The sequence below is a fragment of the Tiliqua scincoides genome, chromosome 2 (genome assembly GCF_035046505.1).
Source record: "Tiliqua scincoides isolate rTilSci1 chromosome 2, rTilSci1.hap2, whole genome shotgun sequence".
Taxonomy (NCBI): Eukaryota; Metazoa; Chordata; class Lepidosauria; order Squamata; family Scincidae; genus Tiliqua; species Tiliqua scincoides.
Window position 1 is genome coordinate 81,690,485 of NC_089822.1, and position 11,341 is coordinate 81,701,825.

At 45.7% G+C, this 11,341-nt stretch overlaps 1 protein-coding gene across 1 annotated transcript; it reads right to left on the reverse strand.

Moving 5' to 3' along the window:
* Positions 1 to 10,565: 10,565 nt before the first annotated feature.
* On the reverse strand, positions 10,566 to 11,120 carry LOC136638543 (interferon beta-like). Its single transcript, XM_066612585.1, has one exon. It carries the CDS (start codon positions 11,118 to 11,120, stop codon positions 10,566 to 10,568), a length of 555 nt encoding a protein of 184 aa, XP_066468682.1.
* Between the last annotated feature and the right edge of the window lie 221 nt (positions 11,121 to 11,341).

An 11,341-nucleotide genomic window follows, 5' to 3' on the forward strand; every position in this document is an offset into this window, starting at 1 on the left:
CCTGCAAGCTCTCAATCTGAGCTGCAGCCCACCCACGCAATAAACACCTGGATGCCCTGCATTGACACCAATGGCAGAACGAGCAGTATTAAAGCTGCCTGCATGGACTGAGTGCATCTGAGGATTGTTTGGAGAAGCTGATGCTGTTTACTAGACCTTCCTTCCAATTTGTTAACATTAGACTGTTGTTGTGTTGCAGTTTTTGAGCTCTATTGTCGTTTTATTTTGCCTCCTAGTGTACGGTGTAGAAATGTAACTCTTCACAGTGCAAACAGTTACGATTACAGTACCCAGAAATGCCAATCATTCTTTGGAAGTGATTGTCATCAGAAAATAACTGCTCAAGAACTCTGGTATGTCAATGGCAGGGATATTTATGCTGCCATCAGATGATGGGTGGCAATGAGGTTTCAGTAATAAAATCAGGTCGTGTTATTGCCCTCACAATGACAGCTATGCAGTTCAGTCCTGTGCACATCTACTCAGACATTAACCACGTTGAGTTCAATGAGATGTACCCCTAAGAACTGCAGCCTTAGAAAGCCCGATGCTGTCAGTGGTGTCAGACAGATCTTGAGACTCCTGACTCTGCTTCTCGCAAAGGTGATGATAGCAAAGAGGGCTCCTGGGAAACAGATGTTTGTCAGAGTCCTCTCTACTCTGTGCCCAGGTGTTCTTGCTGTGACTACTGCTGCCATAACTGCCCTGAGCAGATGGTGTTTGCGCCTCTCATCCCTTGGAACAGTCAAGGGCAATGGCTGTGGCAGGCATTAGTTTGTGGGGACAAGGATGTATAAAGGACCCTGGCTGGGTGAATTGCTGCCCACCTAAGCCATAGTTGCCACTGAATGTAGTTCAGTGGTAATACACATGTTCCGAATGCAGTGGCAGCCCAATTCACAGTGCAATCGCATATATTAAAAACATTGTTCAGAGCAGCATAAGATGTGGCAGAAATTCTAGGGTGCCATTGAATCTGCAGCTGTGCTAGCAGGAGCACCCTGGAAACTAGCATGACTCCATGCTGGCTGCCACAACTCCAGCCAGTGAAAGTGCCGAAATAGGGCAGAGACATGGGAGGGCCTTGGGGGGACAGGAAGAAACTAGCAGATGTCATATCCCAATTCCTCTCCAGACAACAGCCACATCTCAAATGCCAGCATGTTATCCCAGTGTTGAAACTGGCATATGATCAAAATTCATCCAGAGAAATCAATGGGGAGCAAAAAAAAACACCAAAAAACAAAACAAAAAAAAACTCACCCTTAAATCCCAACACCCTCCACCCCATCCATAGTGCTGCAATGGAATAGAGAATACTGACTACACAGCCAATCACAGCACACCAACTCCATGACTTAAGCCACTGTGGAAAGACCATAGCAACTACCACACAGTCATTCCTGCAGGAAGAGATAGCCTTCCTATTCCTGCCTTGGCCACCAACCTGTCTGCCTTGGAAGGACAGGACCCAGGCTGCCCCTTAACTTGGCAGGAGTTGGGCAGGAGGTCTGGTCTACCCTCCTTGGGCAGGAGGTCTGGTCTAGAGGGTAGAGCCTCCGTCTGCCTGAAGATAACATCCACAAGGCCGCCAGTTCGAGGCCACCGGCACTGTGCGACCTTGGAGCAGCTGACAAGCTGAAGCCAAGCTATTCCATCTGCTCTGAGCGTGGGAGGATGGAGGCCAGAATGTGAAGCCAGATCGGAATGAAACACCTGAATGTAGTCGTTCTTGAAAGAAAGAACCTTCTTTGAAAATGTAAAAATCCCTATTTAATAAGGGATTTAATAAAGTCTGCCTATGTAAACCGCCTTGAATAAAGTCTTGAATAAAGACCAAGAAAGGCGGTATATAAATACCTGTTGTTGTTGTTGTTGTTATTGTTATTGTTATTATTATTATTATTATTATTATTAACTGCCCCTTACAGATGACGTACTGCTTCCCCAGCCATCTCCACTTGGAGTGGAGTCAAACTAGGCAAAGTAACGAGATGTGATTTCCTGGGACTGTGGTGGCTCAACACATGTGTGACACATCTACATGTCCACAATCACTTGTGTGATACTGGTACCACTGGTTGAAAAGCACAGGCCTAGAATGTCTGGAGAATCTGATGATTACCAGACAGAATTTGGTTTAAATCCCCAATCAGGAAGCTCATTGGATGACCCTTGCTGGGTCACACTGTCTCATGGGTTTGTCATGAAGAGCCACAGAACTTGCCACTATGCCACTCATTATTGTCAGTCAGTATAGGCAATACTGGGCTCTTTGAAATGATGTTCTAATGCAAAAAAGGCAACTTAAGGGGTAGGTGTGTGGTAAGCTGCTCATCTAGTCTCAGGCGGGAGTAGGGCAGGAGGTCTGGTCTAGAGAGTAGAGCCTCCGTTAGCCTGAAGATAACATCAGGAGGTCGCCAGTTCGAGGACACCGGCAGCTTCCTGAAGGAATGAGAATGGCGAGACCTTGAAGCAGCTGACAAGCCCAGCTGAGTGATTCCACCTGCTCTTGGTGTGAGCAAGAAGCGTCTTGGCTGCCCTCCACGTGAGAGATGGAGCTACTTGTCAGCATGCCTGGGAGAACTAGAGGCCAGAAGTGAGAACAAACCAGGAAGATCCATGCTGAAATGTTGTTGGTTCTTGAAAGAGAGAACCTCGATGATTGTAAAAATCCCCTTGAGGGATTTAGAAACGCCTGCCTATGTAAACCGCCTTGAATAAAGTCAGAGGAGTAATCCGATGACCAGAAAGGCGGTATATAAATACCTAGTTATTATTATTATTATTAGTTTAGTGCCAGGATGGGAGATTTGTTACCTGCCCTGCCTATACTGTATGGGAGAGCTTGGAAGGCGAATGGGGGTCTCCGTGCTGCACATTCTCCAATCAAATTGCCATCCTTTATACTAGGCTTAAGAACCCCATCCTATCCTCACCCCCACCCCCGCTGGTGCAGCCAAGACACAAATGGGTGTGCAGTATTCAGTGGGGCAGATTGTGAGGTTTTGGAGAAGAAAGGGGATTTAAATGTTCCACAGTGGGTTTCCTTGGACACGTGTCGGCAAAATTGCAAGAGCAAGGACATAAAGGGGGCAGGGAGGCTAAAGAAAAGGGAATCTGGTGTGTGCCATCACCAGGGCCTCCAAGAGGAATTTTATCAGGGGTACAAATTTACTTTTGAGCCTCTTCCCAAAAGGGTGGGGAGGGGTGAAACATAGCAGTGGAGAGTGACAAGAGGATGGGCAGAACAGGTTTGGGGAGGAAGCAAAACAAGGCAGAAGAAGGGTGGCAACAGCCAGAAAAGTCTTTGGAGCCAAGGTCTACTGTGGTTCCCAATACAGATCCCAGGTCTAACTTCCTGCACAATGTTGGCAGCTAGCTACAATAATACAGAAAACCGAGCACACTACACACTCCTAAGTCTCTCCAAAATCTTCTAAATTTAGAGAATCATTGCAGAAAATTAGTATCATTGTATTTAGGCTCACACTAGAATGGAAAGTGTCCTGTGAGGACCAAAACTCACTTCTGCAGCAGCTGTAGTCCCACAGCTGTGTCCCTGAGTTTCTATACCAGTGGTTCTTGCTTGTGTAACAATGCCCCATTCCCTTTAAGGGGCGGGAGCAGGGGGAAAGCAGCAAAGCAATCCCCAGGATCCCGCCCCTGTGGGGGAGGGGGGCTATTTTTGAACAAACCATACGTGCTCCCAGAGGGTGGGGGGAGCCCTGCGGAGCGCTTGCAGGGCTCCCCACGGCTTCTAAACAGTGAAAGTTCCAAGCGCGATGAACTGGAAATTCCACTTCCGGTTTAATTGCGCTTGGAACTTTCACTGTTTAGAAGCTGCTGGGAGCCCAGCAAGCGTTCTGCAGGGCTCCCCCACCCCCTGGACCCTGGGAGGAAGTATCATTTGTTCAAAGATAGCCCCCTCCCCCCTCCTGGGGATCGCTTTGCTGCCCCTGCCCGCGCTCCCGCAAAGACTTGCCCCAGGAGTAAATCTCCCAGGAAGTTTGAGAACCACTGTTCTATACATTTCTTCATGTTCAGTGGGTCCACAAGCCAAAGAGTTTGCCAGAAGCAGGCCAGTTTCCTCCCAGATTTGACACTGTGGACGCAGTCCAACCAGCTTTCCAGAACTGGCATAGCTGTGCCAGTGGGGCATGTGCTGCATCCTTCATTTGGGGGGGCAGTCAAGGAGACCTCCTCAAGGTAAGGCAATGTTTGTTCCCTTACTTCAGAACTGCATTGCCCTTACCTCGGTGCTGGAAAGTTGGTTAGGATTGTGCCCTTTGTTAATTAAGGAGTGTCATATATGCATTCCTCAGTCCAGCAGATATGGGCTTGTGGCAGCAGCTGCCACTACATGCCAGAGAGTTTGGGTGAGATCAGTGTCCTATCATAATTTTCGAAGCCTGCCGACTACGCCAATTTGTCCTGTCCAAATATCTCAACTCCCTTCCAATGCCCGCTTTTTGGCTAATTAACACCCTCTTTATCTCTAGGAACAACAGCTGTGGTGTGCAAAGGAATGAACACAGAACTCCTTATCTACAGCAACTAACCAAATTTATTGCTATAAACACAGGCACTCCCTGCAAGTCCCCTTGTCCAGAGGCTTTCCCTCCCCAAAACTCCACTTAACTCAGTGGTTAAAGGTCTAAAGCCTCCAGTCCAAGTCCAATCCAATCTCCAAAGCACAGTCCAGTCTTCTGAGGCAGAGTCCCTCCTCTCCAGCAGTGTTCTCTCCAGCAGAGCATCTCCTCTAGCAGGGTCCTGGCAGTCCTGTCTTCTGTGTCCTCCAGCAGAGTCCTGGCAGTCCCCTTCTCCTGTAGTTCTGGGTCAGGCTTCCAGCCGGGTCAGCATCCTGCTCTGGTCAGCCTTTGCTTCTTCTGAAGCTGCCTTTTATCCTGCAGCCCCCTGTTGGGTCCAAATTCAGCTCAGCTGTGAGCTACCTTGTTAAGTCCAAATTAGGCTCAGCTGAGCCATCTCTTCAGTCCTTGTCCATTCAAAGTCCCATCAAGGTCAAATGAAGCTCAGGTGTCCAACCAGGTCTCCATTGGCCTTGATTGATTACAGCTGTGGAGCCAGCCCTTCCCTTCCCAGGACTGTCAACCAGCCATCAAAACAGGGAATTGCTGTCAACACCACATCATCCACCTGATGATCTTCTGATCTTCCATTATAATCAGAAAATGTAAGATCCCAGGATATTTCTAGGCCCCCTCCTTTGGCTTCTGGGCCTCCCTGGGCCCAGGTACAAATTACCCCCGTCTCATGGGCCCTTGCCATCACCTCCAGATTCATCCTCTCCTGCAGCTTCGCTCCCAGTTTTGCCCACCTCTGTTTTACCTGTTCCAGCAGGTATAGGCAGTTCTGACAATGAACTAGGAGCACTGATACCTCACACAGCAGCGCTCCCAGAATGGCTGCTGATGGAGTGCTACATGCTCCACTACCCACTGTCACAAAAGGCTGCTCTTGACAACCCAATCCTCAGTAGGGTTGGTCTGTAAGTTTATTGGGGCTCTACTCTCTTTCCAGATGGGAGTGCCCTTGGCAGGTGGCAATCAATTTGGGGTGGCAATCAATCAAACCCCATGCTTCCTCCTAGCCTAAGAAATCCCCCTCAGTGCACTTCTGGCTTGAAGGGGATAACGGCTTTTACAAACTTGTAACATCTGGAGGGGGGGGTTTCAGGAACTCGCATGTCCATCCCTGGACTCTGATCCTCCACTCCAGGATACTGTGAACTGTCCAGAGCTCAAGTAGGACAATGCCTTCCTTTGGAATTTTCTTTTTTGATGTTCAGTGGATGCTGTACTGAGCCACAGCCTCAATATCCTGTGGCTCCTGCAAAGCTATGAGCCTGTTCAGATGGTTTTGGTTTTGATTTCTTTCTTTCTTTCTTTTTTTAATTACCAAGGAATGTTGTTTGTGTCCTTGGAGATTTCCCTGAATATGCAGAAACCCACCCCCTGCTGTAGGTGGTCCCATTTCACAGCCCTACTGATTGGCTTGGCAGAACCAAGTTTGCAATTAGTATAGGGTTCTTGAAAGGATGCAGGTGGACTCAATTAAAACATAATATATTTTTGGGAACATGCCTTGAGTTTTAGCTGCATCTGTTTCTTCTTCATTGAGGGTGAAGCTCATGCAGTTCAATTTTCATTTTCTGCAACTGTCCATTTATGACCCCTCCCCATTTGTTGAGTGTGATGATGGAGGCTGGCAATGTCAATATCATGTTGATGGATGCCCTGGGGATAAAATTATGCATGGGATGAATAGAGGGAAGTTATGTTCCCTCTCACACAACATCAGAACCAGGGAACATCAGAACCAGGGAAGCTTTAGAACATAAATATTTCTTTACTGAGCACATAAATCTATGGAACTCCTTGCTACAGGATATTGTGATGACACCTAGCCTAGATGTCTTTGAAAGGGAATTGGAAAGATTTATGGAGGAAAAGTCCATCACATAATACAAACCTGCAACTTCCAGGTCTTAGAAGTAGCCTATGGTATTCAGATGTACCATAGGCTGCCAGAGATAGATACAAGGGAAGGGCAACAGGAAACAGGCACGAGTTCTGGTTGGCCACTGTGAGATACTGTAAGTTGGAGTAAATGGGCTCGTGGCCTGATCCAACAGGGTGTTTTTTATATTCGAGTTCTGAATTTCAAATACTCAGCTTAAATTTCAAATTCAAAATCCAAATTTTTAAGTTCAAAATTTCCACTTCTTCAGTTCTGATTAAAGGGACAGCCTAAGGTTTGCATTTTGTGTGCATAGACACATGCCCCAAAAACACAATTAGAGAGCGCACATTAGAGAGAGCAGGAGTATACACTGATTGATGATTCATGGAGCGAGCCCCACTTTGAGGTGATTCCAGGTAGAGTTGAGTTTTGGAAGTGACTTGACTCAGAATTCCTTTTTCTACACAAACCTTTATTCATACAATCCTTTTGTTCACTGTGTATATCAGTTCAAGGAGCAACAAAACAGTTCATATAAAAATACAAGTGAAATAAATACATTTATGAAAATATAAATAATCCATTTTAAAACATGTCAGTAACAAATATCCTTACAGCGCAATAAGAAAATAAATAGTAACAGTGCAATATTAAGTGACCACTTGCTCAATTCTACAGAACATCTTGGCTGGTTTCCACCCACAGTACATTCTTTAAACATAACTGGCTGAAGATTCTGGTTGGATTCAGTTGACTGAGATAATGCAATTGAAGATGGACACAACTTACTTATAAACACTTTGACTGTTCCCTTTAAAAATAAATTGTTGGACGGAGTGTGTCCTTCTCTAGGATCAGTTCTGCCTGCAGACCTTTAGAAATTCGAATCAAGTGAATTTTCCCAGTCAAATGCTCCTCCTGGAGATCCCCCTGCTGGTGAAATTTGACCTAGAAGTGATCCTTCCTCAGCTTTGGGTAGCTTGCATGAGATTTCGCTATCCAATAGGAAGCATGTAGTTCTTGGTTCTCAGAGACTTTCAGGGTTGCTGTTGGAAAACACGCGCGTGCGCGCGCATACACACACACAGAGGTTTTGATCCTTTCCCTATCTGTGTTTTGTTGATGTCAGGTATTCCAGTTAGCCAGCACCTGAATCAGAAAATCTGATCAAGGAACATATGCAGACAACAGGACTGTTATAAACCAATTTGGCAGATTGACTTTTCCTTGATAAAAAGAAGCAGAAGCAACCATGGGTGAGAGTCCAGGAGGAGACTGGATGTTGTTCACATGGTTCCAGGGTTTGATCACGTGGCTGGAACACAAATGAAACAATTATTAACTATATTGTCCACATTTATACTTATTGGTTTATATGCTGGTGAACTGAAAATCAGGAAAGCTCAAATCTATGCATCATTGACAGGGCACACATTCTACTGGATCATGTCCTCTGTAGTGGGCAGGAATAGAGACAGAGACCCCTCTCACTCCCCTGTGAAGCATCCTGTGGGCCATTTTGTCCATTCAGCTGCTATCCCAAACCAATATAATAAACCATGGTCAACTTTTTTCTTCTTCTTTTTAACAAGGCATCTGTGCTAGTGGTGATCACAACTCCTTGGCTGTCAGCGGTTTGGAGAAACACTTTTATTCAGAGGCTAGAGCCTACATCCCCTCTGGTAAATGTTTAAAAGTTACATTGTTACTTGTGGCTCCCTGCTGATAACCTATAAGTGCTGACAAGGTAGCTTGTCAGTCCTGTGTGATTAGAATGAAACAATTCATTCTATGGCAGATTCATATGGCTCCTGTATTCATATGGCAGAAAGACAGCCAAAGGCTGGAAAGAGACAGATCAATGTCTACACATGCTATTTAATGTAATTGGTCAGTAGTTCTATTAGCCAATGGGCCTTAGACCTTGAGAGGTGTCCCAAATTCAATGGCTGGTGAGATCAATGCCAGTGAGTACATAAACTCAGGCAAAGCCTTTGTATGGGGCAGACATGACAGGCAAAGTCAAACAAACAGGACCTGAGGAGGAAGGCAGGACTGAAGTCCTGAAGAATGAATGAAGCTGAGGAGGGAGAAGATGACCTGGAATAAAAATGCTTAAAATGTGTAGCACTTTCTGAAATATACGTACATTATGCTACACGCACATTGTCTTGATGTAGGGATGTCCTTTCAAGAAGCTCTGTAAAGTATGCACTGTACTGTTACCCTCATCTTGGTGCTGGAGAGTTGAGGCTCAGATTTGCCCATGGTCACCTAGTGACTTCCTGGCCGAGGAGAGAGGTCAGACCTGGGAGGTTCTGATTTGCAGCTCAGATTTGGCTATTTTTCTGTATTTTTTGTCTCTTTTAACATAAAAGATAAAAGTGCAGTGGCAGCAACTGTTACCCTGCACATGCCCAATCTTTCTTGGAAGCTAAGCCGGGTCAGGCCTGGTTAGTACTTGGATGGGAGACCGCCTGGGAATACCGGGTGCTGTAGGCTTATACCATAGTCTTTCGAGACTGAAGGTTGCCAACCATCCAAAAGTGCAGTGCCTGATGATACCTTGGGCACTGTAAGTAGCTAAGCACTAGTGAATGTTTCTAGCTAGATTACAGTCAGGGCAATGATTTTCTTTTATCTCTTTCCCATCCAGCCAGCTTGCAAACTTCATCTTAGCAAAGTGAAGGGGGGGGAGGGGCTGTGACTTTCAAGTAGCATGGCAGCTCCACCTGCTGGTTGCTGTATCCATTTGACCAACCTTTTCTTTATGCTTTCCAACCAGATCCAGGCATTTTCTGTCTGCTTGTACTTTTATGACCCACCTTTCTTTCCCCATTTTGTTTGATTCCTTTTCTTTTGGATTCTTAATAAGCTAGTTATATTTTGTCCCTTTTTTTGACTAGTCCATGTTCACAGCTAATTCAGTGGGTTGTCCTAGGGCAGGGGTGTCAAACATAAGGCCCGGGGGCCGGATGCGGCCTGCGGAAGCTTTTTATCCAGCCCTCAGGCTCTCAGCTGCTGAGCCATGCTGAGATGTTACTGCTGAAAGGGCAGCCCACTTGGAAATTGAGCTCTCCCATATCTTGAAATATGATCAAGATTTGTATATTTTCTCTTCTGTCATTTGCAGCGAATGAGTTCCCAAGTGAGAAAAAAGTGCTTATTTTTGGTCATGACCTGTTTAATGACATCACTTCCTGCCTAATGACATCACTTTTGGCCCTCAGTGAGCATCATGAATGCTATTTGGCCCTCTATATGAAATGAGTTTGACATCCTGTCCTAGGGGATGTGTTCCCCAGATGACCCATCTCTTCCTGGTTCTGGTAACCTGGGATAGTGGCAGCAGATATAAACTACCAAAGTTTCCCCCTGTCCAGCTGATGGTCCATGAAAGGGAAAGCGGGGAGCAGGAAGGGGTGCAGACATGCTGCAACTAGACACTACTCCCCTTGGTCGGCTTGCCTCCTCCCTGGGAGTCTCTGTCCCTGACAGCCACCATCCAGGCCAGTTCTGCAACTTGGTCAGGTTTCTGAACCTTCATCAGCTGAGTGCCCTGACCTGAAAGGACTGTATGAACAGATCTAACCAGGCTGTGTATATTTAAGTTCTGAAAATTCCAACTGGGATAAATAGTTTAGAAACAGAAATATTGGGTGTTATTCTTTAAAAGGGGTGGGACCTAATCCAAAAGTATTGGAACCCTTAATTCAGTGGTTCTCAAACCTTTTAGCACTGGGATCCACTTTTTAGAATGACAATCTGCTGGGACCCACCAGAAGTGATGTCATTAATCTGGAAATGATGTCATGGCCAGAAATGACATCATCAGCAGGAAAATTTTTTAATACACCCATATGACAAAATCAAATCTGATTAAGTAAACAAATCAAAAGTTCCTGGTAAGCGTAAGTTTACAAATTTATTTGAAATAAAGAAAAACCCTCCCAAGTAGCTGCTGATCTGTTGAAGAAAAGTCCCCAAATATCCCAAAGGCTGCAATCCTATCCAATTAAGAATCAGCATACCTATCTTTGGATTTCTCCCTTGAAATGTATTTCACTGTGCTTACCTTACTTTTAATCCTGAAGCTTGTTCAGCAGCTGATCAAGTCCCACGAAACAGCTCTTCCACGTTTCTTGTCGCACTGCCTCCCAAGCGCACAGGCTGTATTTTTTGTCTTTCAGGTAGGTATGGATTCTTCGGAAGTAGGCCAGCAGGCTTAGTTTTACACGTGGATCTTTAAAACTGGCCTCCTTGCCAGTTGCTGCAGTACAGCACCTCTTCCATTGCACACTTTGTTGGTACAGGGCCTCCTGAAGCTGGGCCGTGACTCTCACGTTCCAGTCTGCTTGGGTGAAATTCTGCTGAAATATTTTGGAGATCTGCTCCAGAATGAACATCATTGCGGTTCTTCCATCCTCCTTACTGGACCTCAGCAGTTTTTTCATGGGGAAGACAAAGTTGGGTATTTCATAAGGACACTCTTGAGGCAGCTCTGGCTTTCCCATTTCTTTCAGCAGCTCTCGGCTTCTCTTGTTCTCATTCTCCTGATTTTGCACAATCCGATCACATTTCAGAGTGATGACTCCCGATGCCAGCAGACAAAGAAGGCAAACTCTCTCCAGGGCCATAGTGGTGGCTTCCTTTAGGTGGTTCGGATGGAGGCTTTGAAAGACTGGAGCTTCAGCAAGATCTCCTCTCTATTAGACTTTGGAGCCATGTCTCTGAATTTATCCTCCAAAACTTTCCTGACATCATTGCCTACAAAGAGAAAAAAAAATTAATCAGTTTTTAGTTTCAGTTTTTATTTGTAGGCAGTTTGGAGTTTACTTCCCCCTGCTTGACTTCAAGT

Bases quoted from the DNA above. Each gene is read 5' to 3' on its own strand.
- LOC136638543 (XM_066612585.1), bottom strand. From the start codon at position 11,120: ATGGCCCTGGAGAGAGTTTGCCTTCTTTGTCTGCTGGCATCGGGAGTC.